This window comes from Seriola aureovittata, chromosome 5, assembly GCF_021018895.1.
Source record: "Seriola aureovittata isolate HTS-2021-v1 ecotype China chromosome 5, ASM2101889v1, whole genome shotgun sequence".
Lineage (NCBI taxonomy): Eukaryota > Metazoa > Chordata > Actinopteri > Carangiformes > Carangidae > Seriola > Seriola aureovittata.
This window is the reverse complement of record NC_079368.1, coordinates 28,351,252-28,373,493: the sequence shown is the minus strand read 5'-3', so window position 1 is coordinate 28,373,493 and position 22,242 is coordinate 28,351,252. Positions and strand designations below refer to the sequence as shown.

Genomic DNA, 22,242 nt, shown 5'->3' with positions numbered 1-22,242 from the left:
CCTTTTGTAAACACAGCTGATATTATCACGTTTTTATCTTGCGACAGTGCATGCCTGTATTCTTGGTGCAGCAGGTACTGAGGGGCGGAGACGCCTGGTTTGGACTCACCTGGGCCCGGCGTTGTCCAACCCGTAAAACCCCGCCCGCCTTTCCGGCCGTGGCTCTCTCTTATTTTCATATATTCACAGGTATTTGGTGAAATAAATGTATTTTCTTCAGGGGGGGGGCTTGTCCAGTTTTTTGGCTTCACTACCTTGTAGTTTAATTGGCTGATTTTTGCTTGGTTTCGTTGCATTGCTTTGTTTCGCCTCACCTGATTGGTGCTGGGAGCGCAGGTGGTCCTGATCCAAATTTGTGACCGGAGGTAACGTCATAGATAACGTCACTGGGTGTTAATGGACACTAATGGCTGTGTAGTGATTTCTATGTCTATATTCTATATTATAATAGAATACAGCATCTTTCACTGTTCTCTACACACACACCTGAGTAGTTATGGAGCTTTTGGCTTCTCCTCCTGAGAAACTGTTGGATCAATGTACAAAAGAGCAACTGTTGGAAATAGCAGAATATTTCAAAATTGATGTTGGCCATAAACATGAAAGAGAGAGTGGAAGTTATCTTGATACAGTTTATTTGAGAAGAAATGTTTGAAGAACACGTTTCAGAGCAAAACTATATTATTACTATTCCCAGCTGTAGCCAACCCACTCAGCTTTCCCACGTGACTCTGTTAAAGCCCTTTTCTGAACGGCCAGATGTTGAAGAGCTTCATGCAGCTTGTGTACCTGGTCCAGTACAGGTTGAGCCTTCCTCACACCTGTCCAGGGGGGGAGGAGGAGGAGTTGGGTCCAACCGAGCAAGAGTTGATGCAGGGTCGTTTAATTCTGAAGCTGATTGGGCTCATCGAACCCACTTGACTGAACACGATATTCATGTTGGAGATGCAAAACCCATCAAGCAGAGATTGTATCGTGTCAACGCAGAACAAACGTGAACAGTTGGAGGCAGAGGTGAAGTACATGCTAGAAAACGGCATCGCAGAGCCCCGTTCTTCCAGCTGGTCCTCGCCCTGCTTGTTAGTTCCAAAGGCTGATAATACACCACGTTTCTGCACTGACTTTGGCAAAGGTGAATAATTGTTACCAAGCCAGATTCCTTTCAGGTGGGTTCTGCTAAATTCTGCAGCAAATTTGACCTACTGAAAGGATACTGGCAGGTTCCCTTGTCACAGCGAGTGCGTGAGATATTTATAACACAGTCTGGTCTCTATTCACATACCGTGATGCCTTTGAGGCTGTGGAACTTTCCAGCGTCTCATGAACCGCGTTACTGGGGACTTGCAAGATTGTGCAGTGTACTTGGATGATGATGTGGCGTAGCTGGGAAACTCACCCGAGTCGTATCCGAGAGCTGTTCATTCGTTTGGCGGAGGCAAGGCTCGCGGTTAGAGGGCGACTGTGACCTTCCTCGGCCGAGTGGTTGGGCAGGAAACCCGTCGCAGCAAAGGTGGAGGCTGTAAAGCATCATCCAGAGCCAGCTACCAAAAAAGGGCTCATGCGTCTTCCCGGCCTTGTTGGCTCTTACACAAGTTTTTGCAGGAACTTTTGTGGCACCTCTCACTGATTTACTCAGGGGAAAGGAAAAGTTTGTTTGGTCTCTCGTGTGTCAGAGGGCATTTGAACAGTCAGGCCCCGACATACAGTCAGTGATCACATGGATACAGATGATTAAATCTCCTCACAACAATGATCTTATATCAACCAGCTCATGGCTCAAACAACATTACATTATTAATCATATTTCTAATAAACATAATTGTTATCAATACGATTAAGTAGGGCTGAAACTAGTAGTTTAACAATAAAATCACAACCAATTAAACATTTTTGTCATTTATCTATTAAAAATATTCTCTGGTTCTAGTTTAGTTTTTTTTTTAGTTTATTTATTTACACAAACAAATTTAAAATATTATATCTTTGGGTTTTGGACTGGCATTTTTCACTGTTTTAAACTATCAATTAATTAAAATAAATTAGTCTAATTGTTACAAAAAATACTTTGCAGTGTTTTCATATCTACACAAACAGATCAGTGGTCAGAACAGAAGCAGGACTAAAGTGAGTAAAACCTTTATTTTGAAATGAGGTGGTGGTTTCTTACTGCTGGCTGGTTCAGCGGCTCCGGCCTCTGAATCAATCTGCTGAGGAGCCGGGTCGACAGGGCTGAGTCTCCTGAGGGACACACGGAGCAACAATATTTACACAAAGAACCAATTACACATGAAAACGGAAAAAACAACAATTATGGTGTATTTTTATTTATTTATTCTTAATTGATTACATTTGTTTTTGGCAATTGGCTGCAGCGGAAACACACTGTGAACACAACACTGACATATCGTTACCTTATAAAGCTGAAAACCTCTTGGCAAACAGTTGCTTATTTAAACATCCAGCATCAGCACTCATCGTTTCACTTGTTTCTGGCCACCAGATTAATGTTACTCTATAATATTTACTCTGCATTTAGCTCTGTTTTTGGTCACCGCCAACCTCTGAGAAAAATATGTGACTATCTTTCAGTTTGGATCATTTCTCATCCTCAAACAAAGACATGAATCTGTCTCGTCTGTACTGAGGGAGCAGGACACCGACACCATCTGGTGTCCTCTGTTCTGGTAAACTATGGAAATACATCCACTGAGAGAGAGTGAGTTCTTTGCTGTTTGTACTGTAAGCATGCTCTGTGTATGAGGACAACAATGAGAACAGGTCAGGCGAAGAAGGAATGTTTTTGGATGATCTGAATGCAGATGAGATCAGGACTCTGTGGGGACCGGACCATCTGCTGCAGGACTCCTTGTTCTTCTTGTCTCTGAAGATATTTCCTTATGACTCTGGCTGGATGTTTGGGTTCATTGTCCTGCCGCAGAATGAATCTGGGACCAATCAGACGCCTCCCTGACGGTGTTGCGTAATGATTAAGAATTTAAACTAAGATCTAAAGGGCCTCTAACGTTTGCACGGTGCTGTATATGAAGGGACAGCAGGGAAACGGGATTATAAGTTATTTCACTATGTGTTTAAAACTTTACATTTAACTTTAGCCTTTTTTTAAAGAGGATTTCACTGTCGATTGAGTATTTTAATGAGACCAGTTAACAGTTAATGTGGCTCTGGTGGGAATCATCCAGCTGTGCTGCTGTGAGGAAACAGCTGCAGAGTGTTGTGCGTTTCTCCCAACAGGAAATCAGCTGCCAATGTTCACACCCATGTGGTCACAAGTCATGAAATTAAGAGACACGGCCCAGTGCAGAGTGATTTCAGTACCTGGCTGGTTTGTGGCCGGAGGTCTGAGGTCTCCGTCCTCGACTGCTCCTCTCAGCGGCGTCAGCTGCTCCCTGGGGGGGCGGTGCTCTCCAGGATCTGCAGCAGCCTCTGCATCTTCCACTGAGTGTCGGATGGTTTCACTGAGTCCTGCAGAGGACAGAGAACGCCAGAGCTTCAATAATCCGAAAGGATCTCATTGGCTGAAACAGCTGTTATGGAGATGCAACAGGAAGGTTAAATGGTCTGTAGTAGTGATATTTCACATGCCTTGAAATGCCTGATTGTGTTGTGGGTAAAGTAAATACAGATGCATATTTTTGAAGGTTCAGAGTGGTGAGTTTGGATTTATGCAGAAAGGTTCGGCAGCTTCTCTGTACTGTATTTAAATATAATTTTAGGTACTTTTACTTTATTTGAGTATTTCTGTCTTGTGCTGCTTTATACATCCACTCAGCTACATTTAGTGTGGGAAACATTACACGTTTTACTCACTACTGTTGTAGCTTTAGTTACTTACTTACTACTACTACTACACCAGCTACAACATTAACAAACTGTTTACGGTGCATTACTTAAAATAACACAGTGTTAGAACTGATATAGCATTATATCACTGTGAAAGGGGAAATTATGTATGAGTATTTTTATTTTCGATCCTTAAGAACATTTAGTTCCTTTGGAAAAAACTTTTTTGAATCCAAAACATTTCTTGTAATAGAATATTTGACGTGGCTGGAGTGTTTTTTTTTAAATTTATTTCTTAAAGATCCCTAAGAAAGGATCTGGAAACGTCTTGCATCAATGGATGTTTGCCTGAGCAGCAGAAAGTAAATGGGATGTCTGACCATCCTGAACTAAAACTGACCCAATAACCAGTAAATCATCCTCCCCCTCCGGAGTACAGCTCCCACAGATGCTGAGATATTCCAGGGCAGAGAGTCTGCAAAGTTTCATTTTCAGCAAATCAGATTCTGCAGCAGGAACTAAAGCAGCTGTCCTGATGCTGCCGGTCCAGACAGTGTTTTTACCATCATGATGTGTCTGAGGATGATGGCTGCTTCCTGCTTGACGCCCTCCAGCTGCTGACTCCTGCTGCTCTCCTGTTGTAGCTCGGTCCACAGCTGATCCGCCTCATCTGTTTTTTGACAGCACATGTCGGACACGAAGGCTGTTTGCTCTCTGAAAAGAGAGTGATACAATAACTGACTGGTTGAACTGTGGGGGTATAGCTCAGTGGTAGAGCATTTGACTGCAGATCAAGAGGTCTCCGGTTCAAATCCGGATGCCCCCTGTGTCAGCTTTATGGCACTTAATAACTTGGCTTCTCCACCCAAGACGATATACAAATAAAACAACACAAAATTGGAAATCTTGAGGATTGAAACAGTTGGTGTGAGTCTTGTGTATGGACAGACAAAGAAACATTTACCTGAGCTCCTCTATCTGAGCCAATATGTAGCTGTGGGTGTAGCTGCAGTCCTCATGCTCCTCCATCAGCTGCTGCCACGTCTTCCTCAGCTGCTCCACTTCCTGATGAACTCAAATAAAGACGAACAGAGTGAGGGAAGTTCTAGCTTTTTGTTTTAAAGGTGTCAACTGGGGCTGAAGAAGAATAAGACCAGTGAGACAGAAGATCCTGTTCCCACCTTCCCACCCAAACTTTTTAAAGACTCGCCCTGATCCCGAGGGGCCAACCGAAAACTGAATTAAAAAGAAAAGTAAACCACGAAAAGGAAAATAAGCTACAGCTTGCCTCTCGTCTGCATCAAAAAGTTAGAAAATAACCGTCCGTCCAAATGTCCTGTCCATCCACAAGACAGTGATGTGGCGGTCAATCTGTGGGGGTATAGCTCAGTGTTAGAGCATTTGACTGAAAAAAGCTTCGCAAAAGTCTCAAGATTATTATGACCGAATATGATGTCGAACTGATTAATTCTTTAAGAGGCGTAAGTTAAATTCCAATGCATGTAAATGGCAAAACTGCACCAAAATTGCAGAGTACATTCAAAATATCTCATTTCCTGTTGGGTTTGGGGTGAGGGTACATGCAGTGTTTTTGTAGATCCTGGCATGTTACACGTGTCTACATGGACAGGGTCTGTCAGATCTTTTGATGACATATATAAAACGAAAACATGGCTCGTTGGTCTAGGGGTATGATTCTCGCTTAGGGTGCGAGAGGTCCCGGGTTCAAATCCCGGACGAGCCCATTATTTGGAATGACACATCACCTTCAACAATGTTTGATTACATAGGAGAATTTTTCAAATCAATCGAGCGAAGCAGCCGTGGTCACTTTTTGTGATTGTCATTTCCAGAGAGAGCAGAGCAGCAGTGTTTGATTTGAGACAACACTTTACTACATGTGAGACAACAAATCTTTTTTTTTGTGTGTGTGAAAATTTTGTGTTGTACTTTAAAAGCCCAGCTCAGAATTTGAGACTTTTCTTGAGATAAAGTTAAAGGACATGTGGCTCGTTGGTCTAGGGGTATGATTCTCGCTTTGGGTGCGAGAGGTCCCGGGTTCAAATCCCGGACGAGCCCATTCCTTTTATGTGTTTGTCTGTAAAGAGTTTGTTTTGTACTTGTGCATTTCAAATATGAGTGGCGCTCAAGCTTATTACCGTGTTGCAGTGCCACCCTTGATGCTATAATGAGCGTTAGTGGCTACAATTAAAACAAACACTACCGATAAACAGAGTCTGCCAGATGTTTCTTGACATAAACATCTTGCACATGTGGCTTGTTGGTCTAGGGGTATGATTCTCGCTTAGGGTGCGAGAGGTCCCGGGTTCAAATCCCGGACAAGCCCATTAATTTAAACTTTGGGCTTCACATATTTATTTAAATGATAAAGTCTAAGATGTTAGAATTAGAAACGGTTGTTGTGGTCGTGTCCTCACAGAGCTCAGTGACTCAGTGACTGATACACCTCGAACAGAAACTGTGGGGGTATAGCTCAGTGGTAGAGCATTTGACTGCAGATCAAGAGGTCTCCGGTTCAAATCCGGATGCCCCCTGTGTCATCTTTATGGCACTTCACAACAGACCGTCCGAAAGATGTGTCGTCTATGTCCAAAATGATGAACAAATACAATATTTCACAGGCTGAATACAAATAAAGGCTTTAACCTCCAAAAAAGCAACAGATGAACTGGAAGCAACATCGTGATGTTAAACAGAGAGGTGTTATTCACCTCTACGTCCTGCAGTATTTTCTTTCATTAAGACACATGATTTGTTTGTAAAGAGTTGGTGTTGTGCACTTCAAATATGAGTGGCTCTCAGGTTTAGTACTGTGTCGCAGTTATAATGAGTGTCAGTGGCTACAACAAAAATAAACACTAGATAGACAGGGTCTGTCAGATTTTTCTTTACATAAATTAACTGATAAACGTGGCTCGTTGGTCTAGGGGTATGATTCTCGCTTAGGGTGCGAGAGGTCCCGGGTTCAAATCCTGGACGAGCCCATTGTTTGTAAATATGTCTTTACTATTCAAATGAACCAATCTGAGATGTCTGGAGTGGAAATTTGACTTTAGTCGAACTAAAAACTGTTTGAGCTTTCTCAACTTCTTCTTTTTCTTTCTTTTTAACTTTTTAAAATCACAAGTTGTGTATTAGATATTAATATATCAGGCGTCACTGGGAATAAACACCGACATAAATTGTAAATGGAAGATCTTCAAAAGGGTCGTAGAACAGCAGATAACAGATGAGCTCTTTGTATCTTTCTCCGACTCACTCTAATCGTAAACTCAACAGGAGCACTGAGGCCACAGTCTCGTCCTGTGGTAGTCACTCAATCAATCAGGAGGACCACAGTAAACTGACACAACATGTTTAAGACACATATCTCATGAAGCAATAACAAAGCTGATCGATCAGGTTTCAGTTGTTTTCCACAAAGGAAAACGAATCTGTCCATTTCTCTCTTCATCGTTTTGTGTTTATTTTCTGTGGCACAAACTTTTCTCTCTTTGCTTTCGCTCTGTGTTGTGGTTGGCTGTTCTTTCTCAGGCTGTTTTATGTCTGACCCCACTCATTTGATGGTGGTTTAACCTGCTCAGTTCTCATCACAACTGGACCATGCTGTATATTACAACAGTGTGCTGCCCCCAGGTGGAGGAAGGTTGGTCCTGCTAATCAAATGAATGGTGTTACAAAGACACATATAAAACGGAGACGATCACGGGCTTCAAACTGAGGCTCAGCCAGAGCCACACAAAGACTTATCTGAGATCTAGTCCAAACACTGCATACTAACCAAGACATTTGTATGTTTTTTAAGGTCAGACTACAACTGCTGGGACATTTGCTGAACAGCAGCCACTGTGGCCACTAGATGCAATTACAGGATATTTAGCTGCACATATTCTCTGATGAACACTGAGGCCAGTTCCTGTGTGAAAACACAACAAACAGTTGGACCAGAGGTGGGGGTGTAGCTCAGTGGTAGAGCATTTGACTGCAGATCAAGAGGTCTCCAGTTCAATTCTGGATGCTCCCTGTCTTGGATTTATGTCCCCGCTGTGCAGACATCGTTAGTTGTTGTGCTCTTACCTTCTTGTGCATGAGGTTCTCCTTGACAATCCTTTTGAGATCTTCCTTCATGTTGTCCTTCCTGACGTAAAGCTCTCTCTCTCTGTCTTGCAGGGCGTCCCTCTCCCTCTGCAGTGGCGCCTTCTCATCCTGCAGGAACTGAATCCACTCCAACCTCTCGCCGTGCTGAGCTCTCTCCACCCGAAGAATGTCCGATAGCTCCCTCTGAACGCAGTCGTCCACAGTGTTCTGTATATTATCATCCATCCTGTTGTTGGAGGACGGGAAGGTGCACGTGAACGTTTGCTGTTTACTGACTGACATTTTAAATCAACAGCCAACATTAAAAGTATGAAAACTTCCTCTGCAGATGTACATGTTCTGCTCTCTGACTTTACATTTCTCTCTCCAACACTACTCCCATCTTCAGGTTGTGGATGGCAGCTTCCTGCTCTTCCCTCTGACTGACCAGCTGCTTCTCCAGAGACTTTGTATTAGACAACTGCTGCATCAGCTGCATCAGCTTCTGCTTCTGCTGCTTCACCTTTGTCACTGAGAGGAGGAGAGTAAACAAGGAGAAGATGCTTCACACAAAGTGTGGTTGAAACCCCCCCCCACCACACATTTCCCACGTCAGTCTTCTGGGGTTGCGTCCCACATATTGTGGCAACTTTCCAAAACAGACAATCACGCACAGGAATTTAAAGTATAGTGAATCAAAATAGATTCTTGACATAAATTATCTGTAAAAAGTGGCTCGTTGGTCTAGGGGTATGATTCTCGCTTAGGGTGCGAGAGGTCCCGGGTTCAAATCCCGGACGAGCCCACGTTATTCATAAAGGTACAGTGATGGTCATTAGCAACACATGAAAGTTGGAAGAAATGCAGTAAGATGAGGATTGTCTGTGAATATGTTGAACTAGTATGTTGTGTTATTTCAATGCTGCACCATTATATAAACTATGATCGACCAATTACAGTAAAAACCAACTTAACCTCTCTTAGGGCCTGATTTACTAAATAAAGAGCGCTAAATTGCGTGCACACACAGATAGATTGCGCATGCTGTCTGTTTGGGGCTTGCGGGTGATTTACTTAGATTAACAGCGCAATTGACTACAGGTGCAAAAGTGATTGAGCCCGCCCTATTTAAATGATAATTTTACGCGAGTAGGGTGTTCACCATGTCGAACGCAAACGAGCAGACGCAACGGACTATGATACACCTTCAGCAGAAACTGTGGGGGTATAGCTCAGTGGTAGAGCATTTGACTGCAGATCAAGAGGTCTCCGGTTCAAATCCGGATGCCCCCTGTGTCAGCTTTATGGCACTTCACAACAGACCGTCCGAAAGATCTGTCATCTATGTCCAAAATGATGAACAAATACAATATTTCACAGGCTGAATACAAATAAAGGCTTTAACCTCCAAAAAAGCAACAGATGAACTGGAAGCAACATCGTGATGTTAAACAGAGAGGTGTTATTCACCTCTACGTCCTGCAGTATTTTCTTTCATTAAGACACATGATTTGTTTGTAAAGAGTTGGTGTTGTGCACTTCAAATATGAGTGGCTCTCAGGTTTAGTACTGTGTCGCAGTTATAATGAGTGTCAGTGGCTACAACAAAAATAAACACTAGATAGACAGGGTCTGTCAGATTTTTGTTTACATAAATTAACTGATTAACGTGGCTCGTTGGTCTAGGGGTATGATTCTCGCTTAGGGTGCGAGAGGTCCCGGGTTCAAATCCCGGACGAGCCCATCATTTGGTCATTCAAGCACCTCTGAATTAAAAATATGTGTCAAAATTGTGAGAGCTGCTTGGTCAAGCCTTCTCCTGACACACAATATGCTCTAATAAGCCCAATGTTTGTTTTAGTTGAAGGAGGAAGGAGGCAGAAGAAAAGCAAACCAGCCCTAACCACACATTCATCTGTGTGTGTTCATTAACAGCTGGTGTTCTTGTCTAAAGTTTGCTCACCTGCTGAGTGTTGTAAACCGCTTTGAACAAGTGATGAGCCTATAGTCCCATATATCCTGTCTAAAGAAACACATTTAATCTGAGGCATCTGAATGTTCTGAGTATTACAGTGTAACGTTGCTCAAGTCCAACTTCTGCACATCATTCTCTCACAAACACTGGGACATGTTCTGTCGCATCAGCAGACAGGGATGTGATTGTTGAACTGTGGGGGTATAGCTCAGTGGTAGAGCATTTGACTGCAGATCAAGAGGTCTCCGGTTCAAATCCGGATGCCCCCTGTGCCAGATTTATGGCACTTCACAACAGACATGCTGCCAATTTCCAAAAGATGTCATCTATGTCATGCATGATAAATAAAGGCAATGTTTGACAACCTGTGTATAAATAAAGGCTTTAACTTTCAAAAAGCAACAGACAAACTGGAAGCAGCGTTATTCACTTCTAACTCCTGTACTCTTCTCTTGCATTATGACATATGACATGTTTACACTTGATGTTATAATGAGTGTTAGAGTAGCTACAATAAAAATAAACACTGTCAAAAACCAGGGTCTGTCAGATCTTTTGTGACATAAATTACACAACACAAGTGGCTTGTTGATCTAGGGATATGATTCTTGCTTATGGTGTGAGAGGTCCTGGGTTCAAATCCTGGATGAACCCGTTATTTGGACTCATGCAGTCATTGTAATTGGCAGAGCCTTCAAATACTTGTCTGCTCAAGCACATAACCGCATAAATCACCTGTCCTGTCCTCTAACAACAGCAAAATTGCTTAATCATTTAAGTTGTTTATCAAACACTTAATGAATATACTATAAAATATAAATACTCAGCTTAATCAGTAATGAATATAATAATAATTTGTTGTAGTAGTTTCTGTTTCCCCGAGTGCTGTCACTGCAATATAAAGCTCATACATTCAATCTGTTCTAAGAGAGTAGAAGAAGAAAAATCTAAAAAGAAAAAAAGCGTAACAAACATTTTCTCCAATCACACATAATGATTGTCTCACCCTGCATCGTGGTGTCCGAGTTCAGTTTGTCAGACTGCTCCTGTAGCGCCTTCATCGCCTGCCTGTGTTGCAGCTCCAGGACTTTTCTGCTTTGTTCAGCAGCCATCTGCTGACTCTCCAGCCGCTCCGCCAACTCCTCCACCTTCTTCTCTTTTGCAGCCACGGCACGTTTCAGTTGCTCAGTGACATCTTTCTTATCCTTCTGCAGCGCGCTGTACTCAGAGGAGAGGTCTTTGTTCTGTTTCTCCAGCTCGTCAGATTTAAGCTGACATCTGCAGGATGAAGAGGGACACGATCAGGGCTTTAGGGTTGTATAGAAAAGGTTTTTTGCTGTGAATAGCGTATCTAAAATTAAATTCTGACTGCACTGACTACATCCTCTATCAGAGAGTTTTTATCATGCTAAATATGAGACAGAAGCATGACATTAATAGTGAGGTGAAATATAGTGATAATATATATTCTATATATCCGTTTTACTTTGTGAAACCATGTCAGTAAAACTTAAATGAGGTGAGTAAAGCTAAAAGCTTTGAGGCTAATCCACCACATATTATAGTATGCCATATAGTATATCTTTTTATTTTGCACTTCTTTACAAAAGAAATGTGACTCAAACTATCAATTACAGGAACTTTAACATGGGGAAAGAAATAATTGAAAAAAAAAAAAAAAACCTTAATTAGCAACTATTTTTATTATATATTAATTCATTGCTCCTTTTCTTTGTCCTGTATGACAGTAAACTGAATACCTTTGAATTTTACAATCATAATTTGATTTTTTTTTTTAAAAGCTATTTGAGTCCATGGCCTTGGGCCCTGAGAAATACTAATCAGCAGTTTTCAATTTAAAGACAAAGCAATTAATCAGGAAAATAATCAGCATTTTAATAGACAATGACAATAGTTAATAGTTAGTTGCAGCCTTAGCTAAAGCGCTTCGTGCAATAAAAACACACTTCCTTCCCAGCAGTCTAAATTGAAGTTATACATTTGGTCCTATTAGCATTTTCTTTATTTAGCATGGTGGCTATCTTAACACAGTGCTATTGCTAATTTGGCTAACATCACTTTGGCTAACTGAAGGACTTAAAATAAAGCGAGATTTTTTAAATATTAGATAAAAACTAAGATATATATCTGCATTTATACATCATTCAGTGTTGAAAGAAACTGTTAGTTGACAAATTATTCCCACAAAAAGAGAAGTTACGTTAGCTCTGCAGTGAACGTTAGCAGTCTTACCTCTCCAACTGCTCATCAAGATACCAAATTTGTACCAAATATACCGACTTTTCTTTGTTATCAGAACCGATTTTATCCGCCATAGTTATGTATTTATCTTTCCCCCGTATATTTATTGGCTCATTGATATTTATCTCTGCTTTTTTAATCCTTCATTCAGGACATTTTCGAAGTTTACTGAAAAATCTCCTCTGAGGAAGAAGTTAGCTAACTACGTTGTTGCTAGGCAATGCTGCCTTCAGGGACAGCTCGTAAAGTTCTCTGCTACACACAAATAAACTAACCATTGTCAATTTTCCGTTTCAAACTATTATTTATTTCATTATTTATTATTTATTTATTTATTTATTGAACACTGTATTGTCTTCTTCAGATGAATCACTTTCATCCTGACAGAAATTAAAGGTGGAAACGCTGTAAAGTGAATGTGTTTAGGCTTTAAAATCAGAAACAGTGGTCTCTGTGCTGCTCTTTGAGAATTAGTCTGGATTACATCAGAAATATTAAGAAAATGTAAATTCAACTTACTGAAATGCAAATGCCAGTAAAGGACTTGCTGCTGTGTGGATGAAATAACAGCAACATCACTACGGCAACAGTTACAGACACATATACACACAAAGATACGGTCATAAACAAAACAAAGCACTCATATATGCTCAGCCCGTACGTCAGGTCAACCTGACACTATGTAATTGCTCAGTTTATAGTCAAGATCTGTGCTGTGAATGAACAAAGCAGCGAGGCGGCTGATCTGAGTGATGTCTAATTTCTATTTTCATATGCAGCAACATTCACCAGTGATTCACAGGAACAGATTTGCATGCTGCGTATTTTTATTTCCTCTGTAAGGACCCTGATCATATCATTCTGCTCTGAAGCTGAGAGGAATGCAACAGTATCCATCTCCGCTGGGCCTCTACAACCATGTTTGGCTCTGCTGATCTGAAGCTGTGCGGCACCGCCCTCCTGCTGGTCCTGGGATCGCTCGCCAACATCTTTAACCTCGTGGTCATGCTGGTGCAGCAGTGGAGGTCCGGATGTGTGAAAACCGTGGCCGTCATCATCTGCTTCATCTCGCTGGGCAACGTCCTGCTGCAGATCTCCACCTTCGTCCTCGTGGCCTCGGTCTGGGCTGGGGTGCTCTGCTGGCCGGACTTACCTTTCTTCTTCTGTGTCGTCCTGTTCGTGTGGCTCAGCAGCAGCTCCGTCAGTTTCTGGTCCGTGGCCTGGCTGAGCGTCTTCTACTGCATGAGGGTTCTGAGCTTCTCTTCAGTTATATTCAGAGCGCTGAAGGAAACATCTCGATCATCCTGAACGTCTTCCTGGGTGTGACCTTACTGACCTCCTGCGTGATGTTCACCCCTTTCTTCTACCTCAAATCCCAAAGCAAAACTCTTGTTCCAAAAAACATGACAGAAAGAGCTTCTTGTGTCATCAGGAAGCCCCTGTTTCCTGCCTGGGTCGTCGTCAACGTCTATGTGGTCATCTTCATCTGCTACCTCGCCCTGATGCCCTTGATGATCATGCTCCCCACTTCACTGAGGCTGGTCGTCTACCTCTGCAAACACAGCTTGTCCATGCGGAAGCAGCAGAGCGGTTCTCACGCTGCAGAGTCGTACCTGCTCGTCTGCAGGCTGACGGTCGCTCTGGTATGGGTTTACCTCACCACGCTGCTCACCATCTCCCTCTACTACTTCCATGCGATCTTCGCCTCTGGGCTGAGCGCGGACATGCTCTTCCTTGGCTTGTCTTTTTTATTGCACGGCTTCTGCGATCCTCCTCACCTGCTCCAACAAGAACCTGAGAGAGAAGCTCAGAGTGCTGATCTGCAGCGGGACGAACACGAACACATCGGCCCGGAGTGCTGAAGATAAGAGTGGAGTTTGACTGAGTTTTACTTGAGTGACATATACAGCATTCGGCATACTCTCTAATTATCTTCACACTCTGTACTATGGATTATGTCCTGTACGGCTCTAACTCTTCACTTATCTGAAACAGGGTTTTACTGATTTAAGCTGTGTTCACATCGTATGGGACGGACAGCAGAGTTGGTACTGGGCGCCGACAAGCTGTTGAACAGGAGCCTGTGACATCACTGGATGTTTATTTGAACATCTGTATCCCAGTTATGAGGCTTATCCCAGTTTTAATCAACATACCCATGTATATGATAAATACTATAGTATCCCGAACTTTGAAATCATTAATCTGACATTCCTGTAATCTTTAACCTTCAATTCATTTGACCACAGCTATTGAGAATGAAGCCACTTTGGCTTACGCCTGTGAAGACTCATCAGGTCATCAGTATCTCTTAGAGCTTTACAAAGGAAACTGGACCTGTTCTATATTTTTACTGCTCTACATGTCAGAGGGAAATATTGTTCTTTTTACTGCACTACATTAATCTGACAGCTGTATCTACTAGTTACTCTAAAGATTAAAATACTACCTTAAAACTCATGATAGATTTCATTATTATGGAATAAAATAAACGTTTTTTCCAGCAGCAAGGATCATGTGTCACGTTTCAAACGTCTATGAGTTTGAGAGTTGGAGGTTTTCTTCAAACTATTCAGATGGTTCAAAAACTGAAAACAGATTAGTTTAGAAGTTTGTTTTTTCTTCTCACGACCCCTCAGACTCATGCTGTGACCCCTCCCGACCCCTAGGTTTTGAATCTGGGTTACCGAACAGTAACAGTAAAATGTTACATACTGATGCGTCAGTTTTAAGAATTTAATAATTTTTTTTACATTGTAGTACTGATACTTTTACTTGTGTAAAGGATACGTACCCTACATCTTCCCCCCGCTGTTGCCAAGAGAAAACAAATGTTGAATGTGTGTGTGAAGGCAGTTCCTGTGTTGTTGCAGTTCCTGATCATCACCAGCAGAGGTCAGTAAAGGTCGCAGGTTCCTCATCACCCCTCTCAGTTCACATCAGTTCATGTTTTGAAGTCATACCTGGTGGTGAAAGACAGTTTTGTTTGCGCAGAGATATTTGTGAGACAGTTGGAAACTCTCTCACCTCCACCTGGAATGCAGCCAACTGGAGCTGCAAGAACACGATGGTTATGAAATATAAAGAGGTCAGCTGTGACAATTAATCAAACTGTCTTACTGAATGTTTTTCCACAATGTCCTCAACACCAACCCCAGAATACCATTATGCTAAAGGGCTGCAGGAAGGGTTTGTGTAATTTTAGAACATTTATGCAACCAGTCGGAGCAGATCATCCAGCGATTCACTATCTGAAGAGATTTAGACAGAAATACCAGTTTGTCGTCACTAATAATCACAACGAGCTCCACGGACAAACTTTAAAGTATTGAAAATGTTACTAGGAGTAAAAGTATGAAAGTATAATCAGCAAAATGTACTTAAAGTATCAAAAATAAAAGTCGTCAGTGCAGAAAAATGTCCACTCTGACTGTTAGTTATTATACTTTACATAATTAGAGTATTATTATTCATACTTTAATGTGTAAGCAGGATATTACTCCTGGAGCTGGTTGAGCTGCAGCTCATTTTTAAACTATTTCGTAGTATTACAACTAATAACTATTTCCATCATGGATTAATGACCTCAATTACATTCTTAATTAATTAATTAATTAATTATTTGTTTGCTTTGTAAATATTCATAAATCAATGAGAAATGTTTTGACAAAAAAACAAAAAACCTCAAAATTATTAAAACTAAGGAAAAGAATCAGGTTTTTTGCTAACTATCAACAGGAATCTGTTGATGAATCAATATTAGTTAATGCAGTTGTATGATCATGCTTCTGTTTATAGCTTTAACACCTGTAATAAGTGTCAACAAGGTTTACGGCGCTGTCTAAACATTTACTTAAGTTCATTCTTGAGCTGGGAAGTAGTAGATTGATGATACAATCACAACTCAAGGTCCACTTACTGGCTTTGCCAAAAAGGTTTTTAAACATGCGGGCAGTCTCCATGACAACTGAGTAAACTCTAATCGGTGATGAAGACTACGTGATGTGGTTGAAAGCGCCGCAAAAGCTATTAAGTGGATCCTGAGTTTGGATTATTTTGTCAGATTCTTAAACGGTTGTTTTTCTCATTATTTTGTCGTGAAAAATAAAGTTTTGGAAACATAAACATTAAAATATTCAGGACACACTATAAAGATAGAAGACAGAATCACCTTTAAGTAAAACAGGCCAGCACAACACTGCAAATCCTCTTATAAAAGTAATTTTTATAATGGATTTATGGGAATTTTGGATCAGCCGCAGGTATTTTATCTTAGCGCCACAGTTAATGCTTTAAAGTGAAAAATCCTTTGAAATGCAAAAGATTTCAACCATGCTGGCAATCGAAACCCTTGACCACCCACAACATCAAACTTATTTTTTATCACAGAAATTGCAGCAAATCAACATTTGCTGATGTAAACTCAAAACAGGAAAACTCATTATTCGACCGCAGAAGATGCTGATGCATGACATCCTTGAAGGAAAACCCAGATTAGCAGCAGCAGCACACTTCCCCGGCTCTGTTTTGATCTCCTGTCTTTCCGCCTTCACCCCTTTTCGCCCTTTTTGTTGTGGCGAGGGCTGCCAGGGGTCAGCCGGGGTCACGGCAAGAGGAGAGAACGAGGTTTAATGCCTCCAAACCCGCTAATAACCCCCGCTGTGATCCCCCTCACCCCCCTCCAGGGCCATTTTTGATAGCGCTCCACCCGGCCGGTTTGGAGGAGGCAGGCAGCTGGAGGCTGGGCGCTCCCATCCACGCGTCTGGTTTGCATTAAATGGACACATGTGGTCTTTGTTTTGAGAAGTGCGGCTGACACGAACCCATAACCAGCCGTATGAAAAATGGGTTTCTCAGGCAGCGGATTTAGGCTAAACTTTGTTCAGGGTCAGCGTTTCACTTTAAACAGGAGGTATCTTAATGACAGGAAGCCTATGATTTGACTTAAGCCCTTCGTTAAGTATGATGGGCAGAGTACCGCTGTGATGTGGAACAGTTGATCTGAGACGGAGTCGAGACGTGAGTCAGTCACCAGATATGAATCTATTGCCGAGAGAACGCATGTTGGATGTTTCAGCTCAGACTTTATATATCACATGTCGCTTTTACAGCTGCATGTTGCTGTAAAAAGCAAGACGACTCTTCTGTCCACGACTGAGATTTATACTCTGAGCTCGCACACAATAGCTCAGTGTATCACTCAGGGACACATGGCGGTTGATGGACACATTGGCTGTGGCAGGGATCAAACCTGTGACCTCTTTTATGACCAGACACCGGACCACCCTGCAAACGCCAAACAGCCACTTGATACTTTAATAAAGTTCGTTAAAGGATACGTCTGTCGTCAACAACAATGAAAAGTCCAAAACCAACAGTGAATATATACCAACAAGTACATCTGATTCCTCTGAGCCTCAAAATACTATGAAAAACACCAAATGTGGATTCATCCGCCGCTGAAAATAGGACCAGCTTTTTCAGGAAGTCACTGAGTCTTAAAAGATATTTATTTGAGAGAGAGACCAATCTAGGCATCAACTCTGAGGCGGTGAAAGTTTCTTAATTTTCTTAATATGTGAGCTTCTGGGGAATTAATGCGCTGCCATTAATTCTTCCAAAGTACAGGAGAGACATTACGAAATCAAGATAACGCCTTCAGTAGCCATGAAGGAAACTCTTGGTTAAGTATTTTCACATCAGTGTTACACTCTGCTTCTTTTCAATCACCTGAAACCAACAGGAAGATTCTCCTCCCCTCACTGAGCATCACTAAGCGTGAATACTTCACTTTGCAGAAACATGCACATTAACTCATGCTCAAAAGACGGGAAACAATTGTTTGGAAGCGAAACATGCAAGTCTCAAATTTTGGATATCCAATTCCCATGTCGAGTTCAACAAGCACCAAGTCAAAATGTTAACTTTACTGAGTCCAAAACAATTTATAATTTGCCAAACGTAGATTTCCCTCCTGATTACACCACATGATTGGCTGCTGATGGATGATCTAAAGGTCCCATATAGTCTAAAGGTCTCTGTGCATGTGTAGTGTGACTATAGATCAGCTCTAGCTTCTATATTAAGACTGTGAAAGTATCAAAGCCTCAGTCCACAGAGAAATGCACACAGCCTGTATTCAGAAACTGAGCCTTAAAACCAGCCGTCAGGACTTCTGGAACTTTGTGATGTCACAACAAAGCAGTCACCAAGCCCCGCCCACCTGGACCCACCATCCAAACCTTGATTTGGTTTCTCTGAGTGTTTTTACCTGAAATCTGATTTATTTTTATTGGATCACTCAGTAAACAGTCAGCCAATCAGAAGAGAGGCTCAGAGCCTCCTCTCTTCTGATTGGCTCACCGACCTGTTGTTACTAGAGCTCCAGAGAGAAGCCTGAGAGAGGAGATGTGAAACTACACTGAGATGGTTTTTATATCTTCTTATGGATCAACACTTCAAATAAAACACAGAAGAAGAAGAAAACCTGGAGCTTTGAAGTATCTGTTGTCAGGAAAATAAACGAGCTAATTTGCAGCACAATTTTTATGATATAATTTTAATCTTTGGGCTTGGGAAGAAGTCACTCAAAGTTAGAACAAAGTAGAGATATCATTCTCATGTCTGTGGTAAATATGAATTTAGAACGAGCAGCTGCTGAGCAACAAAGACCGGAAACAGCCTGGCTCAATTAAAGGGTTACAAAATCTGACAGAAAAGCAGCAAAAACAACAGGTGGTTGTCTTGCATAAGATATGAACGTTATGGATTTCCTGATCAAGTGCTTTTGGTCCTGATCATGATTTGAGTCCCTAAATACTAATATCTGCAAATACCGAGTCTGATCTAATATCTACAGTATATCTATGTAAATGTTGATTAAATATGTCACTGACACTGTTTATATTCAGCCCATCTTATTTTTCATTAGCTACTTCATCCAAATACCAAAGCTCCTGATTCAAACTATAACGTTTATAAACTCAAATCAATGATATGATATGAATGTCATTAATACCAAACTGTTCTTTTAAGTCCACACCTTCCCTCACCTTAACACCTTATCTGCCGAGCCTAGCCTATCAGCTGTGGTAATTGTGGACGCAATCCTGCTTCTCCCACCTTTAAATTGTCATGTCCAAGTCTTTAAATGAAGTCCACTGACACAGTTTGAACTCTGTGGGGACGTGTGCGCTAAGGCGTGCACACGGGCAGATGTAGGGCGGGTGAACCAAGTCAAACCCTTGGAATGAACAAACCCCCATCACACACATCACACGCAAACACCAGCTCGGCATTAGCTCACTGGAATGCCACGCTGTGCACTTTTCGTTGTGCGACTCTTTTATGGTTTTTTTTTGCATTTTTTTACCAAAAGAGAAAAACACTGAGCTTCATCAGTGAAGTCCGCGCGTGTTGATAAACACATCGAAGCTCCCATTCAAACCGGACCGACAGCTGCTGCTTCAGGACAAGATGGAAACCACAAGGCTTTTCATCTGAAAAGATCTTTCGGCTTGATTTCACCTGGATGGCAAACGACGTAGATGTAGACCTGGATATAACCTGCAGCTGTTTCACTGGGATGATTATCATGTAGATATGGATATTTATGTTTCAAACAACAAAATCGTGTTCATGGATAATGAATGGTTCATTTACCCTGGAATACTAAGCAGTATGAAATATGAGCGTTTTCCAGAGGTTCATATTTCAGTCTGAGCAGTAAAGTGCATGAATGGATCAGTGTGTGTGATAAAGGAGAAGTTGAGATAAAAACCCGCCAGATATTGTGAACCGATCTTACTCTAGCATCAAAAGTTGGTCTGTTTTCCGGTAACGTGAGTGAAGGAAATATCCTAAAATCTCTGTCTCTTCTCAGAATATTTTGGGGCATCTCTGGAAAATCTTTGATGTCAGTTACCGTGGAAACAGTCAGTTAGAATTCGGCTAATGTTACCATGGTAACATACTGTACGTACAGTTAACATGTAATTCTGACATGTTAAATTTTAATGTTTAGTGTTGTAGCGTTTAGCATGTTAGCATGTTAACCTGTGCACAGTTAATAAAAAAAAAAAAAAATGGGAGGGGCCACAACTCAGCCAACATTAGCTCATTGCCAATAGACTTTACACTGGGATGACGGCACACAAGTAAAACTTTCCCCCATTCTGTTTTCCCATATATGGGCCAGACCTGGACCGAGGACCTGGGCATATGTTGGGTCAGACGCTTCATTTTACCATCTAGGGGTGACCTGCTTTACTTCAGACCAACAGACTGACCAATGAACTCCCTAATTCTGCTGATGGGGCTTAAAACATGAAGCAGCTGTGATTTCACCCATTATTACTTAAAAGACGTGTTGCATCCTTTCAGTTTCCGGACTTCAGCTATTGAGACCAAAACTTTTTATGGAGAAAGATTTGGAATTTCTACATAAAAGTTTAAGGATTATCTATATCATCAAAACAAAACTGGAGCCAGCTGCTAGCGGTCATTAGAGAAACTGCTTCTTAAAGCATTTTACATTGTTTTCCTTTTTCTTTTACATTAAGCCATATGTCTTCATTTGAACTTTTACAGTGGCTAATTACATCCATTGTCCCTCTACCTTAATCACCATGTTGCATGTTATGTGAAGCTCCAGGAGGTTTTCAGCGTTTCCCTGCACCAGTGTCACTCAGGCAGATTCCTGTATATTTATTGGACTTGGCAGTGACTCGAATCCTGATTTTGAAGCCTATTTCTGGTCTAATTGAGAGCTGCTGTCATATGTTGGTTCACTGCCACCTCTTGTAAAAAAAAAAAAAATACTGAGGATGAAAACGTATTGGTACCATCTGTGGGGAGCACGACATAGCTTATTTATATAGTTCATGTGATGACAATGGCCAGTGCAGCGCAGGTTAATTTAAAGTTCGAGTCTAATAACTGAGGAGTTTGTGGGAAGTTCAGAGTGAATGAATAAAAAAAGAGCTGCTCGAGATCAAGAACGCGCTCCTCTCAAACACAATAAAAATATATAGAGCGTGATCAAAACACAGTGGATCTGAGCTTAAGCTGTAAACCGTTCTCAGATGGCTGCCTGAAGCAGAGTTTATCTCATCGGTTGAGTTAAATCTTAAGGGGTGGAGACAAATATACACATATTGCAGTGTTTGCATTATTGTACTGATAAACTATCATTGCAATGTGCTTTATTCCTGTATGTGAGACATTCATTCATTATCCATACCGTTTTATGCTTTTAAAGTTGCAGGGGGGGGGGGGCTGGAGTGAATCCCAGCTGATGATGGGAGGAAGCCGGAGTACCTGGAGAAGACCCACACAGGCATGAGGAGAACATGCTAACTCCACACAGAAAGGCTAACCAACAATAACAGGCAGCTAATGAAACTCAAACGTGGTTCTGTTCTATTCAACAGGAGAGAGCACAAAGCCCAAGTTTAGCATTTTTTCACTTGATGTTTTATTAATTAATTATATTTTAATCATTTTAAGGCTGTTTGCTGAGTGTCGCCTGGTTAGCTAACCGACAACAACAGCTAGCTAGTGAAAGTGGAACTTGGTCCTGTTCTGTCCCAGGCATGGATGTATTATGAGAACGGATCTCAAAATGGTGCCTTCTCAGTCCTATAAGAATTGCCCACCTAGCACATACTCCAAATAAGCGTCTGGCTTCCTGGTTACTCCCATCATGCCTCTGGGCTATGAGGACGAGCGAACTGCATTCTGACACTGCGGGTTCATGCTATGCTAGCTAAAACCACGGATCCAGTTCTGGAACAGGATGTCGCTTCACATATGTCTGGATAAGGTACAGTGCCGCCCCTGCGCCTCAGAGCGTCTGCACATGCAAACTGCTATGAGGAGAGTTTTATTGTTAAACTATAGATTCTGGGAGAGATGTGATGTTAGTGTGACAAAGATAGCGTACGTCCGCTTGTATCACCCAAAACACTAACAGCTTAAATAAGAGGGTGAAGGCCACAGTCCATTTGACCAATGCAGTGACAGCTTTGACTCTAATTGGCCTCTGTACGTTACACATCTGCACGTTACACATCTGCACGTAGTAACATGAATTACAGTCTCCTGTC

The 22,242-nt window shown here is 41.7% G+C and overlaps 2 protein-coding genes and 11 non-coding genes across 13 annotated transcripts; 12 read left to right on the top strand and 1 right to left on the bottom strand.

Moving 5' to 3' along the window:
- Nucleotides 1-2,120: 2,120 nt before the first annotated feature.
- Nucleotides 2,121-12,405, bottom strand: cfap157 (cilia and flagella associated protein 157). Its single transcript, XM_056375441.1, has 8 exons — nucleotides 12,128-12,405; nucleotides 10,881-11,152; nucleotides 8,277-8,430; nucleotides 7,900-8,146; nucleotides 4,766-4,866; nucleotides 4,365-4,515; nucleotides 3,337-3,483; nucleotides 2,121-2,238 (listed from the first exon to the last, which is right to left on the bottom strand). The coding sequence occupies exons 1-7, from the start codon at nucleotides 12,208-12,210 to the stop codon at nucleotides 3,397-3,399; spliced, it is 1,095 nt and encodes a 364-aa protein (XP_056231416.1). The 5' UTR covers nucleotides 12,211-12,405; the 3' UTR covers nucleotides 2,121-2,238; nucleotides 3,337-3,396.
- On the top strand, nucleotides 4,556-4,627 carry trnac-gca (transfer RNA cysteine (anticodon GCA)). Its single transcript has one exon. It is a non-coding gene; the product is annotated as a tRNA-Cys (tRNA).
- On the top strand, nucleotides 5,474-5,545 carry trnap-agg (transfer RNA proline (anticodon AGG)). The gene has a single exon. It is a non-coding gene; the product is annotated as a tRNA-Pro (tRNA).
- Nucleotides 5,809-5,880, top strand: trnap-ugg (transfer RNA proline (anticodon UGG)). The gene has a single exon. It is a non-coding gene; the product is annotated as a tRNA-Pro (tRNA).
- On the top strand, nucleotides 6,077-6,148 carry trnap-agg (transfer RNA proline (anticodon AGG)). Its single transcript has one exon. It is a non-coding gene; the product is annotated as a tRNA-Pro (tRNA).
- trnac-gca (transfer RNA cysteine (anticodon GCA)) lies at nucleotides 6,285-6,356 on the top strand. The gene has a single exon. It is a non-coding gene; the product is annotated as a tRNA-Cys (tRNA).
- Nucleotides 6,735-6,806, top strand: trnap-agg (transfer RNA proline (anticodon AGG)). Its single transcript has one exon. It is a non-coding gene; the product is annotated as a tRNA-Pro (tRNA).
- trnac-gca (transfer RNA cysteine (anticodon GCA)) lies at nucleotides 7,775-7,846 on the top strand. The gene has a single exon. It is a non-coding gene; the product is annotated as a tRNA-Cys (tRNA).
- On the top strand, nucleotides 8,633-8,704 carry trnap-agg (transfer RNA proline (anticodon AGG)). Its single transcript has one exon. It is a non-coding gene; the product is annotated as a tRNA-Pro (tRNA).
- Nucleotides 9,121-9,192, top strand: trnac-gca (transfer RNA cysteine (anticodon GCA)). Its single transcript has one exon. It is a non-coding gene; the product is annotated as a tRNA-Cys (tRNA).
- On the top strand, nucleotides 9,571-9,642 carry trnap-agg (transfer RNA proline (anticodon AGG)). The gene has a single exon. It is a non-coding gene; the product is annotated as a tRNA-Pro (tRNA).
- On the top strand, nucleotides 10,072-10,143 carry trnac-gca (transfer RNA cysteine (anticodon GCA)). Its single transcript has one exon. It is a non-coding gene; the product is annotated as a tRNA-Cys (tRNA).
- Nucleotides 12,406-12,655: 250 nt separating the features above from the next.
- Nucleotides 12,656-14,920, top strand: LOC130169040 (taste receptor type 2 member 40). The gene is given in 3 exon segments (XM_056375442.1): nucleotides 12,656-13,421; nucleotides 13,424-13,881; nucleotides 13,883-14,920. Coding segments are annotated over 3 exon segments (960 nt in total). The 5' UTR covers nucleotides 12,656-13,054; the 3' UTR covers nucleotides 14,018-14,920.
- Nucleotides 14,921-22,242: the final 7,322 nt, after the last annotated feature.